The 27,535-nt window shown below is 42.8% G+C and overlaps 1 protein-coding gene across 1 annotated transcript; it reads left to right on the top strand.

Annotated features, from left to right (window-relative positions):
- Positions 1-849: 849 nt before the first annotated feature.
- Positions 850-27,384, top strand: aldh1a2 (aldehyde dehydrogenase 1 family, member A2). Its single transcript, XM_006628721.3, has 13 exons — positions 850-1,062; positions 12,669-12,773; positions 13,991-14,131; positions 15,250-15,379; positions 16,925-16,986; positions 17,695-17,823; positions 18,003-18,116; positions 23,093-23,195; positions 23,921-24,105; positions 24,834-24,998; positions 25,508-25,665; positions 26,147-26,221; positions 26,658-27,384. The coding sequence occupies exons 1-13, from the start codon at positions 946-948 to the stop codon at positions 26,728-26,730; spliced, it is 1,557 nt and encodes a 518-aa protein (XP_006628784.1). The 5' UTR covers positions 850-945; the 3' UTR covers positions 26,731-27,384.
- The last annotated feature ends 151 nt before the right edge of the window (positions 27,385-27,535 follow it).

Raw genomic sequence — 27,535 nt, 5'->3', positions numbered from 1 at the left:
GGCAAATGGCACATCGACACATGATTATGCAAATATAACTATGAGAGACAGGTAACGGACTACATTTAGCTGACCTAACCTTTTGGCCAAACATAATTTAGCTGGTAAGATGAAGAGTAAGAGACTGGCTTTATCAAAGTTAAAGATCTATAAACCACAACTTGTTCAGAGAATTCCTTATTTCCAAGTACAACAGCTTACGATGGGCGTACGTTATTGCCTTACAAAGATAGCTTACCTTTAAGTAATTCAAACATTTCATATTTTTGCAGCACATTTCAACTTTTACGCGTTTGAATTCAGAATAAAGAAACATAAGACTGCTAATACACAAAGCCAAAACGAAATGATTGAATGCCTTCCCTTAGCAATTCGTATCTAATTAGGGTTTTAGTTTTGGGTTCACTTGCGATTTTTTGCAACTTAAGTTCAGGCATCTTGTTATGATTAGAGCCCCCTCTCAGACAGATTTGAGCTCGCATGTAGGTGTTAATTCTCTTGTAATTATAATTACATAAACCCGCTGTGTTCGCCTGTTAAAACACTGATTCCTTACTTTTATGCTTCTACTATTTATATAACGGGGAAAGAAGTAAACAAAAGACGATATAAGATTTAAACAAGCAAGATAATATTCCCTGTTTGTAATCGCTGAACCGATTTCTTTGGAAGAAAAGAAAAAGGCAAAACACACATAAATGTCTGAACTAAAGGGGTTTCAGCTTTCTCCGGCCGCTCTCCACAGGGTCCGACTTTGAGTGGCTTATGTAAATGCTAAATTTTAATTATATCATCCCTGGGAGGACGGCCCAGCCCACTGCCCAATAAAAATGGACCGAAGCTGACACCTGGTTATATACACAGGAAGGATCCCTAAGTCTTAATCAGAAATCAGTAGAAAAAAATCACCGGTCCGATCTGAACCGAAGGGGCAGCCGAGGCGCAATGACTTCCAGTAAGATTGAACTGCCGGGAGAAGTCAAGACAGACCCCGCCGCGCTCGTGGCTTCGCTCCACCTCGTGCCCTCGCCAGTTCCCAACCTGGAGATCAAGCATACGAAGGTTAGTCTGAAAACTTCCGTAGATGTTAACTGGACGCTTTCAAATTGAACATTTTTTTTGTTTTGGTTTGTTTTGCCTTTCATCGAATTCATGAATAGGTTGTGATGTTTTTTTTTTTCTGCTGATGTGCATTCTTTGTGACTAGGTTTTATTTACAGATGTGCATGATCCCGGTCTGATATTGATTAGACCCTCATAGTAAATACCAAAGCATAACGTGTCTGCAGCACTCTAGGGGGGAAACTATATGGAGATTTAGACATGTATTAAGTTTAACTTAAAATTACGATACATGGTATAATAATATACTATCATTGTCAAAATCCTTAAGGACCTGTCTTCTTTTTACATACGACTATAGGAATGTGTACGCGAGAAACAGGATATGATCATACAGAGAATTGGGCTTAGTCGATTCCATTTAGTTTATAAAGAGCTGCGTACTTTTTTTGTAATGTCTGTAAAGAACTGTGCCAACCATTTAAAACGAATTAGCCCTTTTTGAAAGCTGGATTAAGGTAATTCCAACACTGATTATACAAAGGAGACACCGCGCATTTCATGTGTTGCTACGGAAAGGATATGAACTTGAATTTTTTTAAACATAGCTCGCAGCCTGCTTCATGGACAGTGCATCGCTATTTACAATCGGGAGCCACTGGAGAGGAAGCTGTGCTTGTTATGTTTTTGTCACAAAGGCTCAATCTCGAAAACAACGCTGCTGTAAAAATTCTGTTTTCTAGATTCTTGAAACTCACTCCAGACTGGGTGCGTTTTTTATTCAAACCGTCGTAGTTATCCGGTACTGGGGGCAGAAGGCTGATAAACTTCAAAACACGTCTTTCCACTGTGCTGTTGTTCCAAGAAATCGTGAATAAGAGATTATGATTCTGTCTACATCTAGTTAAGGGTAGGGAACGTGTTTCCGTTCGTTTCAAGGCCAATAATAATAATAATAAAATAATAATAATAATAATAATAATAATAATAATGATGATGATGTATGGCTTTTATAACTTTATCATTATAGCACTTTTGTAAGTTTGTATGATAGTATGGGATTTATTCCCAGGTTTTCTAAGTCATAAAATTCCATAATTAACAGTGACATACAGTTCTTCCAGACCGGAGAAGGAGACACCACAGGAAAGAATGGAAAAGAGATGACTCACGCAGTTTTGCTTTGGCTGTAACATTTAATGGCATCTGTGTTCCAAAAGTGTAATCGGAGTAAGATAGCAAGTGATGGTTCCTTCGATTCAGATGTCATTTTCAGTCGCAAGCACTTTCACACTGGAGCCTGGGAGAGCTTCAGGATTCCAAAACAGGTGTCTTCCTACATGCAGGTGGTTTCCACTGGGTTCCGGAAATGTCCGCAGGAGCAGACGAGATAGGGCAGTTTTCTCCATAAAAGTACATCCTGCAAAACGGAAGTGTCCTTCCCGAGTTCTTTCCTTTTCCTTCTTGAAGGTCCAGATTTGAAGCCTGGACTGTTTGTTATGTTACACGAAGGAGGGCACGTTAAGTGAAAAGTTGGTTGGTGTCACCTTTCTGTGGGAAACGTAAGAGCTTTTGTGAGCTAAAACAAAACCCCAGCACAAATTAAGCAAACATTTGTTTTAACTCAGCCAAGTAAACAAAGAAAATAATAACCTGTCCACTATTACTTGGAAATCATACTGTTAGTTTCCTTAGTATCCCTAAAGGTTTTGCAAGGCTTTCCTTGGAGTAACTCCATCTAATTTTTGCTCTTTGTTTGTACAAGACTGGCAATGCTGGTACTCTCTCATAGTAAAGCTGAGAACCTGACTGAATTAATAATTTGGAGTGGAGATTCTGGCATTCAAAACTGCATGTAGTAAACTCAGTTAATTCAGTGTGGCATTCTGAAAACTGAATTATCATACTTCAACCACGAGTCAACTGAGTGAATTTCCTGTGTTTGTGAGGTTTTGTCCAGGTTTCTAGATCATGTATGAAATTTTAAAGACGTAAAAGCTTTCAGTTACACGTTATAGAACCTGATCTCTCCTGATGTATGTTTTTATGTTTTAACAAAAGATGCCTAAATTGCATATTTCAGATATTAATAGCAATCCCTGTTATGCATTTTTGGCTTTCAAAGAGAGTGTTTTACAGTATCACAAATGTAAGTATTATAGAAAGCCTTTGACCTTTATAAAGCTTGCTGCTTATATTGAAATTCTTTCTATAAGCAAAAGTGCTGCATTTTGCAATGTCTTTAAACTTGGTTATATAGCCTAAATCACAATTTCTCCACACAAACACTTGGGTTGAACTGTGCTTAATTGAATCAGTTTAATTAATGCAACATTTGTACTGCTGTCTTGCCTTGGCTGGTGTTCTAAACCTTTAAATGAGCATGAAGAGTTTTAAGTGTTACCCTAAGCTGCAGCAGTTAGGACAAAAAAACTTTTTTTTTTAAATCAAAGCAAGAGGAGTGTTCCTTTTTGCATTCAGAAGTGTAGCAAGAATTAAAATAAAGATAAATGAAACAAGAACTTTTCATTTCAAATATGCAAATTTGCAGATATATGTAAATCTTGATTATTCAAAAGTCAGATCCATAAAGAAAGGGGATGATAAATAAAAAAATATTTTACTCCAAAAAACACATATATTTGAAGTATTGCAGGATTTGTACTGAATGTTCATTTACTACCCTAGGGCATTAATACAATCATTAACATTTCTGTTGTAGAAGAAAAGTCTTTGCAGGGAATGGAGAAAAAACAATGTAATAAACTTTGAATTTAATTTTAATTTAATGTGAGGCACATAGATTCAAGGAATCCTCTGTGCATTTACCCTGCCTGCTCCCTCCATCTTGTTTACCCCCTCCACACACGCCTAACAGGGTGCTAATGAAGTTTTAGAGTGGGAAAGCTTGGAGAAATACCCCCAGGAATTTCAGTGGGTTTGTGCCTGTGGAAAAGCAGCGCCTTCTGTGGGGTGGACACTGATTTATGGCTGGGCTGTACATGAGGGAAATAGATTCAAAACTTCCATTCTTTAATCTGCGCCCAATTTCGCATTTAGTGCCCAGGAAAATAAACACAAAGAGTACACAGACCTATTAACTAATGTGTCCCAGTAGAATTCTGCAACACGATAGTGGATGTATCTGTGTTAGAAACTCTTTTGTCCCTGACTTCAGTAAAGCTAAACACAATCAATTTTAAACCTCTAGGAACTATTGAATGCAGAACCATAGATATTAAAAAATCTATAGGATATTTAAAAATGTGTTCCATGTAAAGTGGTATTGTGACTTGCTTTTACTCTCACTGAAGGTTTAATTGCAACAGCTTGTAAATGGTTTATGCAGGAATGCCGTAACACATTCAATTGGAGATAACATCATCGCGAGACTTCTAATCGCCAGAGAATTTCTGAATTACTCTTCCTGCTGGAACCTTGCCACATCAGTCATAGTGTGAAATAATTTTTTTTTCAACTTTTTAAATCTGCTTACTGTGACAGCAGATACCTGCTATCTGTAGAGTAATGGGCAACGGGCATGTTTGTGAGAACGCATGGTACTATAAGGTAGATGGAGTGGAAACTTTGAACTCTACGTGTTTGTTTGAAAATAAATTACTGATCACTGTGTCTGGGAGACCCGTAGTCTTGTGTCTATCCTTTAATTCAATTCAAAATACTTTATGTGTCCCCATGGGGGCAATTTATTTGCTACTTAATCTCATTTCACAGAAAATAACATGCTCCAGATTTGTGTAAGGAGCAACTTAATTGCGAGAAAATGGATTGATGGAAGTGAGGCTTTTTATATTAAACATATTGTGGGAATCATAGCTAGACTTAGTCTGGAAGCTGTAGCAAGGTCAGGGAAACTCTGAGAGTGGCCCTGCCTGCAAAGTCTAATTCCTGAAAGCCTTCCATGTTCCTCCCAGACTGGGATGCCCATCTCTCTACTGTGCCTTCTCCCAGTTTAAACAAGTACAAATTGGCCCTAATCTGCCCTGTGTCTCCCTATTGCTTTTATCTGTGAGGTCCCAGTAGGCCAAGCATGATGCTGCTAGCTTGTTTCCAGTCTCTCACATCTTTAGTTTGGAGTGGCAGTTCTTGACTGAAGGCCTCTTTGTAGTCCACTCCCCCAGCTGTTTGTCTAAATGGTGCTCAGGGAGGGCTCTGGCAGTGAACCTGGAATAACAACGCTGGACTTTGACTGGGCCCTCTGAAGAGTGAAACCACTGCTGCAGGGGGACGTAGCAACTGGTCGATAACAGTCGGAGGAAGCAGTAAATTAGGCCTCTGCTGATGGCTATTTATTTTTGACATTTTCACTTTCTGAAAAGAAGAAAGGTGGCTATCAGGCCACATGTGTGAAGTGTAATCAACAGAGCTGTGCCCTACCCGCTAGTGGTGACAGGTAGTTGCTCTGTCAGAGCGAACAGCTTCTCAAATTCAAGCCCTTTCCTGTGGTGCCCCAATATTTAGTGATTACATGTCATTGAGTTCAACCCCCTGTCTTTTAAAGAGCAGGCAGTCTTTCAGGGGTCCCCGACATTCTCTCAATCTCACACGAAGAACAATCTGAAACAATCCTTCTACATCGCAGTTTTATCCGCGAGCGTTATCAGTGAGGGGCTGAAAGGGTCACAGTTGAATGACTCCTACGGCCTGTAACTTTTAAAGTTAATTTTAAACTCGCTAGTGAGCAGTGGTTGATTTAACCGATATGTCGACGTGGATGTTAGGCTTAAACAGCCCCAGAAATGCATCTTCTGAAGGAAATGACCAAGAGGAGTTGAACAAAGTGAATAGTGACAAAATTTCACCAGAGGGAACTGGCTCTACTGAGACTAAGTTACACAGAGGTCTAGCACAAGATCTCCTCAAGTGTCCAGAAAGAGAGCGCCCGCTCTGTTTATCTGTTTGTCTGGGTCAATTTACTTTTAATACCTTGCTCTTTAAACGTTTCATCTCTAATAGAGAAAGATAAAATTCAATTATCGTCTTTCTCATGGTCCCGAATCTCCTCAGTTCTGGAAAAGCGGCAGAAGGGCATATTAATAGCTCCTTCTGGAAGGTTCTCACAGGTCTTTATAACAATCTGCAGTAATTGAGATGACACAGAGGCAAAACTCTTGAGAAGATCACTACCAGCCACCAGGGACTAATATACGGTCTGTACCACTGTGCGGGTCAGTGTCTCTGGTATTTGCGTTTGACCCATGAGATCTGGTGTTCCTCACTTCAAAACTCCGTCTCGCTGAGATAAGATCAAACGTGCTAAGGTAGGGCTAGGGCTGGTGATTTATCACACGTCGCAGAGCGCGAGGGGCCGGTTTCAAGTAAAGCTGACATTCCACCAACCCCCCCCCCGAAGTCTGATCGCGTGGTTCCTTCTGCTGGAGAACAAGAGAAGCCAGCAGCGCAGTGGGATACAGCGCCCTCCTGACACGCTGAACGTGATTTAGCGCAAAGTCGTAAATTGCCACACTTCAGAAAGTAACTTTGTCTCTGTGTGCATTTCATTTTGTGAGCTCTAGTCAAACATTTTGAAAAGGCTGGTGTGTGCCGGCTGGAAGGGTATGTCTTTGTACCCACCTCAACTCTCAGCTCCATCTAGAATGATGATTTTGGCCTTAGACCTTGTCAGTCAGCTGAGCCCCTTTGATGTTTATTCTCATTGTTTTTTGTTACCGCATATTATACACTTTATCCTTGAGGTAATTGCCTTTGAAGAGAAAAAAAAGAAGTAGCCGTTATTTACAGACTTCTGGCACAAATAGGTCCATTAAAATTCTTGATAACCAAAATACAACCTTAACCTAAGGATTTTCAGTGTGATCTTGTGAAAGAAATGAAATATCCTGGAATGGTCAGTTTGAGTTAGATGTCTTTTACTATCCTTGTAGTTATCTCTGGAAATAGTGTGCTCCGATTTGAAACCCACCCAAAGGTGATTGACCAAATTTGCTGTGAAGGATGAAGGAAACTCCACACACATACAAAGCCGGAGGCCGCATTTTTTTCAGAGCTCTGGGCTATATCTCTAATGAATCTTAATTGACTCTAGGTGTCTCTGTGAAAGGAATGTTTCACACCACTAAACCACTGGTCTTTGGCATGTGCTTATGCTGGTCACTCTGCTGATATCCCTGATTACCCAAACTAATTAACCAGCTAATCCCCCAGTCCCACAAACAAAAAAACACTCGGGCGGCCTTTGTTCTGCTTCCCCTTCGCAGTGTTCCCCTACAGTAACTAGAAAAATAAACGAACACCTCACTTCCTCTTTGCTTGCTGTGCTGCCATTTGCAAATGAAAGATGGGGCCCTTCCACAGTCTCTCTCTCCCCCCAAGCTCACAGACCAGAGCAAACATTTGGTGGGGGGTTTTCTTCCTTGACAAGAAATACAAGGAGGAACCTGACAATTCGCTCCTCTTTCTTAGCAGATTGATCAGTGATAGAAGGGTCTGAGTCCCGTCTCCTCCTCCGTCTCCATTAAGGCTGGGTGGGCTACCCACAGAGCTGACTCTTCCTGAGCACATCACTCCCACTCTCCAGGCCCACAGCCACTCATTTATGGGAAGGGAGACTGCATCCTCATTCCTGCGGAGTTACAACGAATTACTGAAACTATTGAGAAACGCCAAGATGTAATGTTATCCCATGACGCTGTCATGAAGGTACACATAGAAAAAACCCCAACTGTGTCAGTTGAGTGAAATGTTTCCAAATAGTGTTTACTTTCTGTTGAGCCATATTTAGATATTTTCAAATGCCGTTTACTGTGAGTGAAAAAAAAACAACATTTGCTCCTTTTCAAAAGATATGTACTTTGCAGACGAGAACACTGACCCTGTTAGAAGAGCAAGTAGCTGAAACTTAAACTTAAACATTAAATACGAAACTGCGTGTGTTCCTGGTCTGTAATGTACCGATCTAGTACTGCTAGCAGCTGCAGGATAGTGTTCGCCCCCCAAATGTGTGAATATAGGTTGAGCAATGTTCATTGGGTTAAAGATCAACCTTAAAGCCACTGTCGGAGCCAGAAAAAGTGGTGAAATTTTGCTTTTCATGTGAAGCCGTTACCTCATAGTCTTTATAAATCAACGCTGGTTTGCTGAAAAGTAGAGGACTGCAATGAGGTTCACAGCCTGTGCTCCTTCAGAATAATAACTCTTTTAGAAAAGTCACAACGGGTCCCCCCCCCCAGCCCCCACCCCCGCCTCTCTCTCCCCAGAGAGCGCAGCAGTGATGAGCGTGCGAACTGGAAATGTTAAAGGTTTGTTATATCAGACATGCAATAAAGACGAGAAAAACACAAGCTGGGCCTGCTTCTCCTATCCCTCCCTCGCCTGTTACAATAATAATTATAAGTCCTGAAATCCGTCCAGCAAGGGAGAGGAAATGAAGTTCCCGTGATAGGAAAGTATATGAAACTTCCTGAGCAGACTCAGACACAGGTGCCCGGTTGTGTTATGCAGTGCTGTGGAATCTCAGCCTCTGGATTTTTAGTGTGCCCCCCGAAAAAGCATCAAGAAAGAGGCGTCATTAAATATTCCCTAACCCTCCAAGCCACGAGAAGCTGCTGGGGGCCAAACAGATGTGCTGCGCTCTGATACATGCTTTGGCATCTCGTGCCCCTCTGTTTGCACAGCCTCTGGAACCTCCAGAGGGGAAGAAGCACATGAAAAACGGATCAGCTCACAGAACGCTACGTAAATCAATGGAGCTGAGCAATTCCCATTCATTCCACTGTTCATCCAGAACACTTTCTCCTGTGGGATGCTATTATTATTGGGATGTTAAAAATGTCTCTTCCTGTGCGGAAATGAAAGTGTTTGCCGGGTGTTCTTTTCTAAAGACAAAAATGTGTGTGAAACCTGTTGAAACCTAAAATTCCACACTTCGTGCCAAGATAATGAGAGTGGAAGATATCATTGATGAAGTCATTCATATCATTATGGTTAATTAGTGTTGAACAGCCAACATCTCAGTTTATTCTTAACATCTAACTCAGGATCCTAAAATACCAGTGGACAAGCACTGCAAAAAGTGTATATCCATGAAAATATATCAGAAAGCAGTGATGTTTTCTTACAGCTGTGTTGGGACTGACTTTACCCATTTTAAGAATATCCAGTCCCCCAAAGAAACGGATGTTAAAAGAACAGGATCTCTGGGTGATACCAGAGGGTATATTTTTTCACAAACATCTGTAATGCCTGGAGATGTGCTTGTTTACAAAAAGCAGGAAACAAGACAGTGGTAAGCATGTCTTATTGATTCATTGTACTCGGTCAGCCACTTTTATTTTTTGAGCTCATGGAATAAACAGATTCATTCAACGTGTGCATCCTTCCTTCTGTCCATTCATCTGTTGTCCAAATAATATTGTATCAGTATTATTTGGACAACAGATGGGCTGAGATGGGGCTAACTTCCACATCTCGTCTGTTTCCTCTCTGATGTTCTGCACGTGTCCTTCGTGGAAAACGAAAATGCAGAGGTGTAAAGGATACTGGATCCTTGCACACTGTTGTGTTATACATTTACAGTATTTGCCAACCATAGTGAGATGAGTAAAACAAGTCCTTCGGCAATTTTCCTAACAAGAGGAGAGCATTGGTCCAACCAGCTCGTTTGGTAACTGATCGAATGATCTCATCCAGCCGTTTCTTGAAAAAAAGCCAGCGTATAGACCTCCAGCACTAGAGGACACAAAGAATAGTTCTAAATGCAGAAAAAAGTAAAGAAAGTCTGTGGGGCAATAAGATGGTATTTTGGTTCAATGTGACGCATGCCACAAAAGAAAGGCTTTAAAGGCACTGTAAGAACGCTGATAAAATTCACTCCACCACGTATTGAGATAACATAGCCTGAAATGTGCTCTGCAGAACACAGGAGACCAGGGTTGAGGCTTGCTTTCAGGGATTGAGCATTCAGTAGTGCTTTGCATAGGAACAGGACTGAGCCCTGACGTCCTGGAACTACAATGCACTTGACCTGTTTGTAATTCTGCACTTTTGCACGTCTGTCCTCAACTTTTTTGGCAGTTGAAAGAGTTTTGTTTTAAAAAAATAAAACCTCGAGAGTTGATTTATTGCGCGAACTCCCTGTCTTAATCAACTTTCTCAAGGGGGACTTAGAAAGTTAAAAGCCATTCAGTGTGGAGATGGAACAAAGAGGGCGCAGAGCGCTGTCCTTTTCTGGGCATGATTTAGATGGGAGCCCTCTCCGATGTTTGCAGCGGTTATCTTTTCTTTTTCCTGGTGCAGTGTGAGAGGGGTTACGTGTAACATAAAGCTACCCACAGATTGCATTCTTACCAAGCTGTTGTGGCTGTCAAGGGGTTCTGCTGATTTAGGGAGCTCCACTACAGTGGCCTCCTATAAATTAAAATCTAATTCAGTGCTCTATAGCCCTTTCTGTTTTTGTAGTGTGTCATCAGTTGTCTTAGCTGTGACACTTTTATGAAGTGCCTTTAATGAGAGTCAGATTAAATGCACCAGAATGTATACATTTCAGAGAGCAGGTGATGCCCTGGGAGAAAGGCTGAATGCACTGGGCCTTTCTGTCAGTGGGAAGTGGAGTGCCTAACCTCACTCAGATTAATTGGAATGGAATCTGAGCCCCTGCAGAATGAGTGCATGTGGAATGGTACTAGCTGATACAGAACACCTAAAACTTTCAAAAAGTGAGTTATTTAAGTGTTAGGTTTTCCTTGTAAACCAGACAGCTGGGGGATTTAATCTTGAACTGCTTCCAAAAGCCTGGTATTTTATACCTGCTCTAAAGTAAATAGTCCACAGTTTACTGCCAATTAAAACGTACTTAAGCCTCTAAGTTTACGTTAGTAAATATGTAGAGTAGTTACTAATCCTGGAGAGAGAGTAACATATGAGCCCTGTTTTTAATGATTGTTTTTGATGTTTTCTCTCCCCTCCCACACAAAAAGAACGCTGTGATTGCCTGTATACAGAAAAGGACAGATGAACAGATGTGTTCTTAACAGTCTATTCATCAGTGCTGTCAGCAATTAAACAAGTGTCTCAGAGATTTACTTAGCTTTATCTTAACACACTGAAACGGTGAATAATATTACCGTCTTCACTTTTTTATGCGTACTTTGCAGCCTTATTTCATGCTTCTGTTTTATTTTTAAATTCTGTCCCAAGCTCTGTGTTGTGTCACTTTTCACTCTGTGCAGCTGAACTGAAAAAAACACAAGATGGGAAATGAACAAGGGGGCTGGGAAACAAACAGGCTCACATCAGCATTTGTACTGTAACTTGACGTCTTGTATGAACGTCAGATTTTTTAATTGTTTCATCAGGCCTCGAAATGCCGAACATCTGCTTCAAACGAGCTGCTTCTTTAAGTGCAGGACACAGCCAAGTCTGACACCTGTTTAGTGAACAAATCAAAGAGTAGTTTAGTTGTGAAATGGATGTGTATGGGAGCTGTCTAGCTCCTTACAGGGATGTAACACCCTGGCCTTTCTTGGGCTCTCCTAAGAGTGAATCTCCTTCTGCAACCCCTCTCTTAACCTGCAGAACAGTTGCACACAATCTGTACTAATAAAATCCTAACACAGTGAGCGCTTGTGAAAGGTAGTGGTATGGAAACCAACTGAATTACAATATCAGTTTTCATTATGTTGGAGTAGAGAAAATGACACCAAGTATGTATTTACTTACATATATTGGCTTTGCATGTTTAATTTCTGTATTTTATTAGAAACTGTTGCAAAATCCCTAAAATTTATTTTCTGCACTGCATTGCATTTTAAGCGGAAGCTGTGTGTTACAGGGTTTGGTACTGGTTTCCAGTAATGAAACAGATTCCAGTTTACTAAGTGCCAAGTGGAAATACTCAGAGTCAATTATATGAAACTGTTCAAGGCATTTAGACACCACAACCAGCGCCTCTCTCAAAACTACTCCAATTTCCATGACGGAGGGTGTTGAAAGAAAGCTAAATAAATACAGTCAATTGTACACGTGTGACCGCCCAAGAGAAAGCCTTTCTCAAGTGTCAGAATGTATTTGCGTTTTAATGATTAATTTGTCCGTCTTCTGTAGTAGAGTAAACGTGCAAGTTCAGCTGCTTCGGAAATGGAAAATGTAGTGTTGCATGTATTGGTGACCACAATGCATGTCTTCCCCTGGTTCCCATTGTAGGGAGGTCAGATGTTATGAGCAATTTAACTGTCTGTTCTTCACACGTGATGCCACCTGTGTTTCTAAGCTCTATCAGCTTAGTCATTGATAGGAGGAATTTACAGACTCCTGCATGTTGAAGCGATCGATGCTGACAAAGAAATGGCAACAAAGCACCCTGGGTAAACTACAACACATCAGTAACCAGTAGTTTGATTTTGCCATCGCGCCCAGCCAGTACGAAGGGCTGCTGTTTCCTTTTTTTTTGAGAGGTGGCAATTTGAGTATGAGACAGGGCTTTGTTTCCCAGTTCTATCAGATTCTAAGATTTGAAGACCCCATGGTGAGGGCAATTATTTAAGCAATGCCCCAGTAAAGTCTGGAATAACCAAAGCAATGGAACATTCCCTTTGACAGCTGTTTTGTCACTTGTCCATCCCATCCAGATTTTCATCAACAACGAGTGGCAGAACTCAGTGAGTGGAAAGACCTTCCCAACCTACAACCCTTCCAATGGAGAGAAGATTTGTGACGTGCAGGAGGCAGAAAAGGTAAGAAGAAAACCAGTTTTAAAAGAGGAGAATCGCGACTTTGCCTCTTTTCGTTCTTTGTTTTCACGTGGGAAAGCTGGTGTTATATCAAAGGATGATTTTTGAGCATGCATAGCTAAATGTTTATCAGACAGCGGTGCTCGCGCTGCTCTTGGGTTACATTCCTGGAATGCTGTTTTCCACTGCTTTTGCCTGGCACTCTCTCTTGTCTCATTTGTCCAAGTTTAAATGCCCGAGAAAAAAAAAGAAGAGAAAAAAAAGTTTAGTCTAATGTGGTTGGGCATGCAGGCATTTTCGGGGAAAACATATTTTGCTCCACCCTGACAATCAGGTTTTGCAGAACCTTTTTTCTGGAAAATCTACAGAGGAAGAAAATCAAAGTACCCTTTTGGATTCATAAATCAGGCAGTAGGGAGAAGTACTGTCAGAGGATGCTAAGGCATAGCCTAATCCCAATTTTAAATAAATACATTTCTGCTTTAAATAAATACAGTTGGGTGGTGGTATTGGCAGTTGTGTTGGATATTTAAAGAATTTTTAAGATGCATGTCTCTCGATAATTGCAGGTGTTGCAATTGTTGGTTATAACCTCAGTATGAGGACTGGTGGCCTAGCAGTGTTTGTGATATATTTCATTAGAAGTGTGTGTGTGTGGACATGTATCATTATCAATGTCAAAATGTGATAAAGTGTTCCCCATAAAGATAGTAACTTCTCGCAAGCAGACAATCTGGGGACATCCCCATTGCTTAAAAATGTCTGTTCACATCCATCAGACAAAAGCTTCTTTTAAATTATAAGCAGCACAATTGTACCGTATGTTTCACCTGGTGTGGGTTTTAATTTCGGTGCAGTATAGAAAGGTGAATGAAAAGAGCATGAGACTAAAAGGATAAAAAGGACAGAGGAGCTAACATGTTTTTACAGAGAGCTCTACATGAGGGTGTTTTAGGTCTGCTGTGTCTCAGGAATCGGACTTCTAGTGATGCATGGACTCCACTGCCCCAAGGAGCAGATTGGGGTTTCTCCTTGACACTTCTGTGAGGGCCGAGACCGATAATGCCAGGCCAACTGTAACCAACAGGGTTTGGATGGAGAAGATAGTACTTGTGTGCAGGAGATGTTTGCTTTGGGGGGACTGACTTGCCGTTTTGTAATTATGGTCTTCCCTCCTCTCTTCCTCCCCTCCATCTGCCTGGCCGTCTCTCTTTCCCCAGGCCGATGTGGACAAGGCAGTCCAAGCTGCCCGCTTGGCCTTTTCCCTGGGGTCAGTGTGGAGGATAATGGATGCGTCAGAGAGGGGGAGGCTGCTGGACAAACTGGCCAACCTGGTGGAGAGGGACAGAGTCCTGTTGGCGGTATGGCGATGGCCTTACTGGTGCTGTTGGTCCTTCTCTTGCCTAAAGGAGCTAGCCAGTTGTCTGTCTACCATCAAAATACATTTTACCCCTAATGTTCTGGATAAGACGTACTTAGACTTACAGGAATGCTTTTCATATCTGTGCCTCTTTCCCTTGATAAAAGAGAATCCAGTACCACCATTACCTCATAATTGTAATGGCAATGTAACAATTAGTTCCCGAATATTTCTGCCTACAGTGATGTCATTGCAAAAGGGTTTACAGTTTTTTTTGAGCTGACCTTTTTAATAGCACGGATTCTGTTAATTTTGTATAAATTATAAACACATATATTTGTATAATAGTATTATATGAACAGGCATCAAAGCATTTGAGATTATTGGGCATACATGTTGTTTCTTCTTGGTTTTTAAAATGTTTTTATTACATTATGTTGACTAAGGTGGAAACCAAGCTAGAACAAAAGTTGGTAGAATTGCTTTTTTAGTCGGATTTAATTGTCAAGCAGTGTTTTAAAATGTGGTGATGGAAACAGTGAGTTTAACACATGGTCCATTCTGTGCTAACTATGCCAATAACAATTGCGACGAGAGAAATAAAACTGGATTGTGCTATGGTTGACGTTGCATGAAGCACTTTCATCCCTTGCCTTTTATTAAGGTAGCATGCACATGCTTCTAATAAACCCCTTTTGAAAAAAAACTATTAAAACAAGGCAGATTGGTTTCACAATTTCATAACAAGCAGAAAAACATTAAACAATGATGTTCTTTTTGAAAACAATGACTAAAAAAAACACAACAGGTTGTAGACAAAGTGGGATGCCATTCTCTTGGGATCCTAATATTTAAAATGGTCGCTGATAAGACTTAATCCTCCCCTGCCTGATAAGAACTCAGCATGAGGACATCGTTCTCAAGTGAAATGCCAACATAATGCTATCATGGTATCACATTTTCCACAGGCAGCACATAAACTCTTTACAAAGCCGTCTGACATGTCGGAATCTGCAGTGATCCAGATGTTTCTGATATATCCTGGGCATCAGTCATCCCCTGCATGATATACAACCTTCTCCTCTTCTTTCCCTTTCCCCATCCCACCCTTCGTTTCAGACACTGGAATCGCTGAACAGCGGGAAACCGTTTCTCCAGGCTTACTATGTGGACCTTCAGGGAACCATAAAAACACTGAGATATTTCGCAGGATGGGCCGATAAGATCCATGGCATGACCATCCCCATGGGTATGTTTACAAAGCACAGGGCCCTGGATATGATACTGTGTGATTCATTTACCTCAAAAAATAATATTAGAAACCCTGTGTCATAGAAGAAAGGTGTCACATTGGACTGAGGTATTTTCCATTTGCTTTTAGAAAATGCAGGTATCTGCTAAAAGGGTAAAGGGGCTAAGCATGAAAGGCACAGTGCTGGCAGAGGAAAACTTTGGGTCCACTCCTGACCAAATGAAGTTACATGCAGATAATGTGACAGCTTGGGATTCGCTGTCTGCAGAGCAACCATATTGAAAATCTGTAATGGCACACAGAGTATCTGTGAATATAAATACCCAGGATAGCCCAACGCCTTGGTGTGGCATTGCTTTGCATCAGGCACGTTTCTACAATGGGCCGGAGTAATGACATGCACATCAGGGCGCGGCTGGAGCTTTGAAGGAAACGGGGAGAGGATGGAGAGGACTAGGGAGGGAGAGAATGCAGAAAAGCAAACATGTGTTGTCCCTATACAGATATACAGAGTGGTATTGGCCAGCCTCCCTCTGAGAACACCATCACTGGAGGGCCCTGACAGGGGATGAGGGCTCCAAGTCTGTTCTCGCTAGCTTAGCCATGTGAAAGGGACCCGGTGGGGAGTTTGTCTGGCTGTAGGTTGCAGGACAGCAGCTCAGCATTTGTGTAACACTGCCATAAGCAGGAGCTCGGAGAAGAGCAGACCATTCAGAGCGCCGAGGAGACAGAGGCTGGGGTTGCCCAGCTGGAAGCTCCGCGGCTCCCGCTGATGTATTTCTTTTCGCATGCCTGTGCTGTTCATACCACGCTCTCTGCTACAGTGGCAACGTCCCGTGTTCCGCAGTGTTTGAAGATCTGCTCTCGTGACAGTGGGCCAAATTCTCATTGTGCTCCCCTCCAAAGCTTCCCTTGAGAGTTCGCCACAAGTCTGAGTGTGCCTGTAATCAAAGGACAGGTTTGCAGCGCTTGTTTTTGTAAGAAACTAAAGGGCACTCTTATCTGACCACCAGGGCTAAATACCAGTTTGGTTCAGCGCAAACCAGCCACCTGATGTGCGCTCTCCCTGAGCTGCACCTCCAAGGCTAATCATTCATCAGCTGACATCAGTGGTACCTCTCTCCCAAACTCCTGAGAAAAGAGTGAGCAGCCCAGATGATGGGCTTCGCTGACCTTTCCCCACTATGAATCCAGAATCTTTGTTTTTAAGACGTATTCTTGTGAAATCATTTATTTTCACACAACATTAAACCCACCACTTGTGTTTATTTGCAGTTCACTTCGGTTTCTTTTCTGGCGTTTTTCATCTTAATTATTAATATCTGCCTTCAAAGGGCTGGAGGAATTTTTAATTACTTTTTCTTTGGGGGGGGGCAGCTTGAGTAAACAATATAAAAGTCTTGTGTTTTGATGTCTCAGAGTTGCTAGTGCCTAATGCCATAGATCACTGTTCTGCCCTACATCGTGTCTGTAGAACAGTTGCTTTTCATGTCCTGCCAAGCCCAACTGGACCGCTGAACAATAACGATCCTCATCTTGCAGATGGGGATTACTTTACATTCACGAGGAACGAGCCCATCGGCGTTTGTGGACAGATCGTCCCAGTGAGTATCTGCCTGTTTATTTTAATTCACTTCGGCCCTCTCCAAAGGCAAATAAAACCTTGCCCTCCCAGCTGCATGTTTTTTCATTTGGGAGGGGAGTGAAGGGGGTCTGGAGGAATACACACATGGCACAGGTTCACGGAACACTCTGCCGTGCTTATCAGGCACTAGGGTTTGGGCAATTGCACTTGGCAGGGAGGCAGGAATGGAAGGGTAACCTCATAAGCTGTCTATGGATTGAGGTGGGAAGACCAGGTATCAGCCAAGAACTGTTTGGACGTTGCCAGCGCACTGAGCTGCCAGATCTCACTCCAGGGACTGGGTTTTGCTGTCGTTTATCGCGTCTCCCGACGCGGGAAGGAAAATGCTTAACAACGCCCCTGACGCGCCTGCCAAACTCAGCCCCCTAGATTAACAAATACACATCGGGCATCTCCTTCCTAGCGAGGTCCTGCACAATGTGGAAGCCCATTATCTGGGATACAAAGGCACTGGCCCTTCAGAAACGAGCCGCTGGACAGGTGAGAAATGCCAGGCTTTGAACTCTAGGCGCAGACACAGCCAGGGGATATTCGGCACGGTGTGGTGGCGTGAAGGCGCAGTGTGTGAGCCGCGAACAGCCGGCACAGCCGAGAGCTAACGAACGCCCTTCCCCCCCCCCTCACCACCACCACCACCACCACCAACCTCTTCCTTTCCTTTACACAGTGGAACTTCCCGCTGCTGATGGTGGCCTGGAAGATCGCCCCAGCGCTTTGCTGTGGAAACACAGTGGTTCTCAAACCCGCTGAACAAACACCGCTGAGCTGCCTCTACATGGGAGCCCTCATCAAAGAGGCAAGGGCCTGCCGCTTTCATGTCGACCACATTCTTCTTGTTTTTCTCTCTCTCTCTCTCGTTGCTCTTATTTCAGCCCATCTCCACCGCTCCGCTAGGAACTTGGGCAAGTCGGTTTTCCCTGGGTTTGGCTTGGCTCTTCCCTCTAAGCCTTGTTTCCTCTGATATTGTTTTGACAGGCTGGCTTTCCACCAGGAGTTGTCAATATTTTACCAGGATTTGGGCCAACAGCAGGAGCTGCAATAGCGAATCACATGGGCATAGACAAAATCGCCTTCACGGGATCAACTGAGGTAATTTAACAAAGAAAACGCAAGAAGAGGGCTTGTTTTGTTTTCTCCTCACACTTCCACTAAAATGCGGTGTTATATACAGTGCCTTCCAAAGTACTCTGACTATTCCTATCGTGTCTCATTTCGTGAAATTATAAAACTGTGCCTACCCATTTTTTTAAACTCAGTATTTCATTAAAACTGGAGGCTTCCAAGGGTAAGATAAGCTAACAGTAAATGTTTTGTTGTGAGTGTTTCAGTAGTTTGGTTACAGACTCGTGAATGCGATAAAGGGACAAAATAAGTAGTGGGTATTTGGCGTGACTCAACTAGCTGTGGGAACAGCGGTCTAGCTGTTTGGAAGCCCAAAAGCCCTGAATATTGCGAGGATTGAGCCAGGGAGCTGCTGCAAGGGTGTCGATGGGGAGGCAGGGTGAGGGGGGTGTGAGAGAGATATGGGTGGGGAGGTCCTGGGCATGAGATTTATATACACAGAGCTGTGCAAGATCGGATATTTCTCCCAAAGGTCAGTTATAAACTTCGATAAATTCGTTGCTGCAGAATCCATGTGGGATTTTCTCCCTGACGTACAGCCTAGTAATGTGAAGTGTTCAGTATACTGCTTATCTGATGCACATTTTCTCCCAACTCGCTGTTGGACTCTTGTTGTAGCTCTTTGTAGCTCTGTAGCCATCGGTGTTACCATATGTAATAAATCAGTAGAAACACAAAGAAAATCAGACTGCTAAATCTGGCCTTTAGTTCTTTGCTCCTTAAATTTTCTCTCAGCGTGTGGCTCATTTTCCTGTGAGATGGACGTTCATGTTTTACGAAGCGTTTCTACTTTTGCAGACGTTTCTACTTTTCCAAGCTCATGAATGAGTGATTTCTCCCTCCAGTTATTTTTTTTGTGCCTGTGGCTTTTTCATGACTTTCCCTGGGTTTTGGACTTTTGGGGTCTCCCTCGGCTGCTTTGTGCTGTTCCAGCAGGAGACGTTCATGTGACAGCACTGCCTGCTGCGGCTCACTGTAGTAGGTGCTCGAGTGTCTGACAAAGACAGTGTGGGTCACTACCTGCCTACTCACACCTGCCTACTCGTTCTGCCCTTCTGGCTGCTGCAGCCTCATCACTGACCGTTCCAGTCCTACTGAAAGTCTCTGGCGTGTAGGCACCATGAGTGTCGGTTTATTCCACGCCATGCAGAACAGGTACCCTTGTAACACTGTGCACCAGTGCAGATCCGGACTGTCCGTTTTCTACTTAGAATTATTCCTATTATTAGTGAGATAGTTTTGCAGCAGGATAGCACAGTGATATGGTGGTTAGATCTGTAGCTTCACAGATCTTGGATGTTGGCTTCGATTTCTATGTGTAGTCTGAATGCCCTGCCTGTATCCTCGTGGGTTTTGTCCAGGTGGTCTGGTTTCCACATATATTCCGAAGACCCACTGGCAAGCTTTATTGGAGACTTTAAATCGTGTTTGTGTGTGTCTGCCCTGTGACCGACTTGAACAAGTGCAGCCCTGCCTTAAGCCCTAGGATTCTGGGATAGATTATGGAAAGCCTGACCATTACTGGGAGTAAGTGACTTTCCAAATAATGGATGGACAGTTTTGCAAAAGCGGAATAAACCCCTTGAGAATCAAAGAAGGTAAAACACAGGTTTCAGGAGGAGCCGCCACTTGCTTTCTTCTTGCAGAAATGTGTTAAAACAATGCGGTTTCTTCCTCTCGTCTGTTCTCTGTACTTGTAGGCAGACAGATCCCACTTCATGGATCCAGTGGAATGTTTACTTGCAGAACTTTTACATTTTGTTTTTCTAAAAAGTAGGAGGCGGTATTTGCATAATGATTTCTAATAAAGATTCTACAGGGAGGAAGTGAGATGAATTGGAAGCAGCAGTCTTTCATGAATGCTAAACAGAAACATACGGTTCGTTTTGCTGTAAAGCCACTGTAAACTGCTTCCTGGTGCTTTCAGAACCAATAATGCTATATTAATGTGGGTTTAAGCGCCAACCCCAAATTATAACCTGGCTCCCTCAGAATAGCAACACCCCTTTGTCTTTGTGCTCGCTAGTACTGAGCTAGTTTATAAGTGTCACATGTGTGTCTAATGAGTATCGAAGTTCTGACCCTGGTTTACCTCACTGCCAAGTCTGCCTTTGTGTGCCTCCGGTATTACAGAAAAAAACTTGATTTTTTTCAGTGCAAATGTTAATGACAAACTTGCACATCAAGGTCGAACAGCGCTTAAGTGCCTCAGACCCAGACTGTAATGCCTGTTGTGGCTTTTCATGCCTGTCAGAAGCAAATCAGGTGGAGCTGCAGTGTTTTTGTGAGTGAAACATGTCTGACTGACTCAATACAGTTATGAATCATAGTAAATCTTGTAACGAGACAGACAGTCTTGCCAGTGCTGTGCCTGTGCTCAACTGCTTTTACCCTCTGCTGACCGGTGTTAATGTAGCAGCTCGCTGACCTCCTCATATCTTTTTTCTGCGTTCCTTTTAGCTAGATTCTGAAAACACAGAAAAGGGGCCATTGCAGACTCCAATGTGCCAGTATGTGGGATATTTTGGAATAATGAAAATCGTATGGAATCCCAGACATAATAGATTAACTTTAAAGATAAGGGAAAATAGAGACTAGTAACCAAAGCAAATCCTGCAAATTACCCTAGGAACAGTGGATAAAAAAACATGCTTTTCACATGAGGCTTTTACAGGGAATCGTCGCTTCAGTAGTGTGGTAAATAAGATGATGCTCACCAACACAGGCTCTGAGTCTCATAACTGAAAGGTTGTTGGTTTGAATCCGAGGAGCGGGGGCTGATGTTGTATCCTCGCAAAATGGTACATCACTCAGATTGCTCCATTAAAATGGCCATCGTGTAAATGGGAGGAAAACAAATGTTTGTCACGGACAGGATTGTGGAATTGCATGTTCTGAGGGGAGCTGGATAGCTATGTTTACTTTGAACCATGAGCGCAGTTTTACTCCTCCTTGTTTCTGGGCTGGTTTAAGAGACGGGAAGGAGTTACAGCTGCTGGAGCTGTTTTCAGAAAATTGCAACAGCAGTGGCAGTGCCACACTAGGGCTAGGGGAGTTAAAAGAAACCCAATTTCGAAAAAGAGACACCTGTACCTGCATGTATTGAGTCTTAGCAAGAATGTCAGAAACTGTGGTACACCAGGAAACCAAAACACATGGCAACTCTGGAATGTTATAAAGCCGTGAAGGGCTTTAGTTTTCTTTTTGATAAAAGCTTGAGCCTGCCATCACATTCAGTTTGCGATGTAGCATTAAAGACGCACCTTCCTCGGGGGATGTGTTACGGAAGGAAACTCTTCCCCAGTCAGCCTGATCCAGAACGATGGATTGATTGAACGATGGATTGATGGATCAAGAGCGCCTACGCCCCAGCAAAAACTGTGGGAAGTGACGCTGTGGAATGGGATGGAAGAGGGCAAACGCAAAGCAAAAGCCGATTCCTTTTGTGGTCTGCATTTCATGCTACCAGCAAATATAAGGCCTTTCCCTTTTATGATAAGTGGTTAGAGAACATTTCCTCCAAAATTACCTTTTTTTTGTTGTTGTTGTGTCTCTTATTTCATTTCTGGAGTCAATTAGGAATAGAATAACTTGAGCACCAAAGCTTTTAAATATACAGACAGTGAGTCACAAGCCTTTGTTTATGGAAACAAGGGACAGTCCTTGGTGTAGGTTTCAAGAGCTCATCATCAGTGGTTGAGCTGATATTGGAGCAAGGCACACCATGTTACTGATACACGCTGCTGAGGCGCATCACCTTAGACAGTAGATCAGGTGGCAGAACGTTTCCTTTCTGTGTTAAATGAACATACCCTGATCTCATTATTAGTCAAGTAGGACCATCAAAGTGAACTACAGGAGAGCGGGGAATGATTCATGCCAAACAAATGTTTGCTGCCTAACAGCTGTTCAACCACTTGTCCCAATTTGCTCAGCAGGCTTCCCTTTTCATTTCCTAAGTGAGATTAATGCAGGCTTGCATTATTTTGAAAGACAGTTGTCCAGTGTTAAAACATCTGCAAGGCTGTTATTTCTTTGTTTTGCTTTTCTTCTGCGCTCCCCTTCAGCATACAGTTGTGAAATCGTAAGCGACCCATGCGGGAGGGGTTTCCACTTGTATGCCTTTTAAGATGTTTTCGTCTGATAAATAGTGGCACAGAGAAATATTTATACTCTGTTGTAGATAATGTCCAAATACCTATGCGTGAGCTGTTTATATAAAGAAATCCTCTGTACTCTTTTTCATAGGCGTTTGTGGAGTTGAGCTGTATCCCATGCTCTCTGTTAAGTTAATATTTGAGACACTGCAGTATGTATTTGCATACCGTTGCTCTCATTTCTGAGTAGAAATTTAAAATAGGCTGTACCAGGATAACTTCAGTGAGGGGAAAGGTAACAATAATGGTAGAAACCCGAACAGAGTGATATAGAAATTTGTTGCCAAAGGATCAAACGCATACTCCCACAAACACTCGTAGTGCTGTTCTTGGCTGGCTACCAAATCGAAATGCACTCCTGCCATTCCTATGGAAAAAGAAATGATGATAAGCACTTCGTATACAATAAAAGCTAAAAGCTACATGTGTCTGTAGCCTACTGGTTAATGAGTTGTATAGCTGAAGAGGCACCTTAAAAACTAGTATGCAGCTTTCCCTAGGGTTATAAAACTTGGAACTGGCAGTATCATGTCTTTGCTTTATTTGAATACATGGCAGTGAATCTTTTTGCAGTTTAGCATCATTTTTGTCCAAAATTAATTGATATTGCGGATGTGTTTCTGGAGGTCTCCTGTTTCGGAAGGTCTACTTAAGTTACTCTAGTCTGGAGCTCCCTAACCTGCTAAGTTATTTAATGGCTGCATCCCACTGATTTACTGAGCTGGCTGGTGGACTTTGCTGCTTGTCCGTGATGTGTGTAAAATGTTTCTCCATTTCCTCTTAAAGGTTGGGAAGCTGATCCAAGAAGCAGCTGGAAGGAGTAATTTGAAGAGAGTAACGCTGGAGCTGGGAGGAAAGAGCCCCAACATTATTTTTGCAGATGCAGATTGTAAGTCTCCTAGAGCTTTTTAAGAGCATTGTTTTTTAACTGTATTTTTTTTTCTCTGCTTAGCGATAGTTCCAGCCAGACTCTTTTAGTAACAACCAAGGAGGATTTGTGTGCTTGGACAACTGACAGTGCTGTATAATGTGCACCGTAGATCCGAATCCTCTTCTTAAGATGTTATTTCTTTTTAAACAATATAGTTTCATAAGGGGTTTCATGGAGAAGCGTATTTCCCAATTTAAATCAGGTTTCCGTGCCTTTAAATGACTTCAGCAGCAGCCCTGACTTTCGCAGAATGTGAATCATTAAAGAGGAGCCCCTTTGTTCCGCCTCCCAGCATTGAGGAAGGTTAATAAGTGACCATGCTTAATTAACCCTTTACTTGCTGTTAAAGACTCCACCACCAACCCCTAACAGAGCCCCGTGACAAATAACAAATACGTGCCTGAAAGATGAACAGAAAGGGGAAGAAAAAGGATTTTGTGTTTCAGAGAGAAGCAACCTGCTGCCCCCGCCTCACCATTATCATCTTCGATTTGATAAGGTGTGGCAGAGTGTGGTAGATGTCCACTGCCTTTATGGCAGCAGCTTGTCTTTGAGGAAGAAATGAACAAGGTCTGGTTAGTGCACAGCTCCAGACCGCCCAGCTGGGCAGATGTACAGCACTGCAGTCAAGCAGCAGACTCGCCTAACAAAGCACGTCTGGTTGTGTCCTCTGCTCCTGACAGTGGACTATGCCGTGGAGCAGGCTCACCAGGGAGTCTTCTTCAACCAGGGGCAGTGCTGCACTGCCGGCTCCCGCGTGTTTGTGGAGGAGCCCGTTTATGAGGAGTTTGTGCGGAAGAGCGTGGAGCGTGCCAAGAGGAGAGTTGTGGGAAGCCCCTTCGACCCCACCACCGAGCAGGGACCGCAGGTAACAGTTTCAAACACGCAGCGCGGCCGCGTGGTAGAGGGCATTGCTGCCTCAAAGCGCCGGGTTCCTGGGTTCAGAATCCGGATGTGGGGTCCTGGCTGTGTGGAGTTTGAACGTTCTCTCCATGTTCGCGTGGGTTTCCCCCAGGCGCTCCTGTTTCCTCGCACAGTCCGAAGTCATACTGGTTAATTGGCTTCTGGAACAATGGGCTCTGGTGTGAGTGTGTGCGCGTTTCTGTCTGTGTCAGTGTGTGTGGCAGCGCAGCATCCCATCCAGGGTGCATCCTGCCTGGTGCCCGTTGCTTGCCGAGATAGGCTCGGTCTCCTCTGCAGCCCTGTATTGGGCCAAGTGGTTAGAAAATGGATGGGTGGGTGCAACACCAGCCTCTTTACCCACAACCCCAATAGTTAGCTTCTCTGAAGGAGGTTTTTAATAACCTCTATCACTGGAAGGGAAAAAAAATCTACTTTTCTTGAATAACAGATACGAGGACATAAGGAGTTCTAGAGGGATTGGGGTTCGAGCACTGAATACCGTGCTGAAAAGGAATACACATGCTGCTGAGTTTCATGCTAGAGCACTAAATCTCACTACTGGTCCTAGGTTTGCTCCCTGTGCTTAGAATGTCAGGATACCACCAACGGTGCAGCAGAGTGAGTGGGGATTCATTCTGCTTTCAAAGCCCGAAGTCTGTGTCTCTGAAGAGCGCCTTTTCTTTTCTTTCTCAGATCAGCAAGGAGCAGCAGAGCCAAATCTTGGAGCTGATCCAGAGCGGGATCAGCGAGGGAGCGAAGCTGGAGTGCGGTGGCAAAGCCATAGGGAGGAAGGGATTCTACATTGAGCCCACTGTGTTCTCCAACGTCAGGGATGAGATGCGGATTGCAAAGGAAGAGGTAACGCATATTAGACACGGGGCTTTCTGCAGTGAATGCTCTTTGCATCTTTAGTCACACAGTCTGAGCGTATTCCAGCAGCACAGCTCTCGCAGTGTACTGGGGTACACTGGACATGTGTCTGTCTGACAGCGAAAGAGTGAGACAGGATGCAGTCCGTTTCTGCTCTGAAACTTGTGCAAGGCTGGAGGTGCAGCCTTTTTTATACATGTTCGCACTCCATTAGATCATTTGGTGTGTATTTAATTCAAGAATGTTAATTTAAAATGTTACGATTTCCACACACCTACTTTCTTAACACACTGAAACCCAATAAGTTTTTTTTGCTAGTTTCGAGGAGACTACTGCAGACAATTTGGCTACCTGGTTGCACATATTCTTAAGCTGCAGGAGACACTGACATTCCACTGGTGCAGAAAGGACCTCCATTTATTTTTGTTATGCAAAGAGCTGCTACATAGACTTTTCCTTCCTGGATAGTTTGCATGTCAAAGTGTCGTGTTTTGCAGATTTTCGGACCAGTTCAACAAATCATGAAGTTTAAGTCCATAGATGAAGTGATTGAAAGGGCCAACAACTCTGAATATGGCCTGACAGCAGGAGTCTTCACAAGAGATATAAACAAGGCCATGACCGTCTCAACAGCCATGCAGGCTGGAACAGTATGGTAAGACGCAGAGTCTAACAAGCCTAACTGATATTGTCTGTTTTTTTAGGAAAAACCAATAAATTCAGGAAATGTTTTGCTTGTATTGAAAAGGCACTATTATAATAGTTAAATACAAAGAAATTTGAGATGTCCAAATGGCAGCATCTATATTGCTACATACAGTGCTCCCACGATATAAATATCAGCAGTCTGCTGCATGAATTTTGTGGCTGCTCTGCACAGAGAGCAACTCTGTGATGGGTTGCAAATGACTGTGAGGTGTCAAGCCTGCTCATTTTAATATGGCAGGGCTCTGTATTGAATGCTCATAGAGGAGGTCCAAAAGGTTTTCACATCTACTAACCATGCCTGTTCAATATTTGCTCTTGCAAGTCTCTTCAGCTGCCAGGTATGTATATTGGAACATAGTTAAGGCAGCTGTACTGGGAGAAAAGCAAAGGCCCACAGAGTGTTAATACATGTTTTGTGTATCCTGTAGGATAAACTGTTTCAACGCTCTGAGTGCCCAGTGTCCGTTTGGAGGATTCAAAATGTCTGGCATCGGAAGAGAAATGTAAGTGGCCTCCCCTGCTGTCTGGCTCAGGACCAATGTTTTAATCTAAGGCAAGCCAGTAATGAAGGGCAGCACGTTCTGTGCTATTGTGCAGGGATTTGGGTAAAAATTGTAGGATTAAAATCCGCACAAATATGAACATGCATTAACAGCTTTCTTGATTTGCAATGAACTAAACAACGGAATTCTGACGCAGTGCGCTATGTTTTGAAAACAATGCAACAAAGCACTTCTTCTGCTTTCCGAGGGGATCTGTCTTCCATACTTGTGTTCTCCAGGTCACTTGATTTGGCTGCTAGCGTGGAAGAATTTGGCCACGACAAACAAAATGACAAGACAGGTTAAAGGAGATGTGTCTGTACGTCATCTTGGCCCAACCATCCCCAAATCGAACAAAAACAAAATCCTGTGTGTTTTTTTTTCCCATGTTTGCCAGGGGCGAATACGGACTGAGAGAATATTCTGAAGTGAAAACGATCACAATAAAGGTACCCCAGAAGAACTCCTAGGCTGCTGGACCTCCACCACCGTGACAAGGAGGGGTGACTCTTGAGTGCATCACTAATTGTCTCCATTTAAGCACTCTGTGGGATGGCTGAAGAGGACCCAAGCAACAATGTGACACTATTCAGACATTGCATCTGTGGCTCAGCCTTACAACATTACTGTGGACTGCTGCTCTCATCATGAGCCTTGTCCCCTGTGCTTAAGTTATTTTTAATGTGCAGGGTGGGGAGAAGGCTGTAGAAAAGCTGAAGCAGTGCATAAAGCATTTTAATAAGCTCGACTACATGTCGACTTCATTTCAACTTTCAGTACTTGCTGATTTAGTTACAAATCAGCACCTCTCACCTTACCCTAAGTCAATCGATAACATCCTACTGTTAACACTAGTTTATTCGAATTAACAGTTCTTCTTTGACCACTTACACTGTATATTACCCTTTATTGATATATTTTTCAAATGTTTTGATAAAATGTACAAAGAAAAATGGCTAACTTTTAGAAAACCTTTTACTCAAACCAGGAAAAAAAAAGAGTTGATGCATTTTATACAACAGTGATTGTTAAATTGATGTTCAGTTATAAACATGTATACAATTATGTACTATGAAAGTATAAGAGCTAAAATATAAAATATTTTCTATAGATTTTTTCATTAAAAACATTTTTCCAAATGTTGCCCTGTTCTATTCATTCCTAAATATGAGAAAAGGGATACCTTGCAAGGCTCACTTGGTTTCGAGTTTGAAGTCATCTCATTTCTATTTTTAATATTCATGACCTCCCAGTATTTACAGCTTCTTGTTGAAT

Source organism: Lepisosteus oculatus, chromosome 5, assembly GCF_040954835.1.
Source record: "Lepisosteus oculatus isolate fLepOcu1 chromosome 5, fLepOcu1.hap2, whole genome shotgun sequence".
Classification (NCBI taxonomy): domain Eukaryota; kingdom Metazoa; phylum Chordata; class Actinopteri; order Semionotiformes; family Lepisosteidae; genus Lepisosteus; species Lepisosteus oculatus.
Note: the sequence above shows the minus strand (reverse complement) of the source record. Positions and strands in the feature narration are given on the sequence as shown.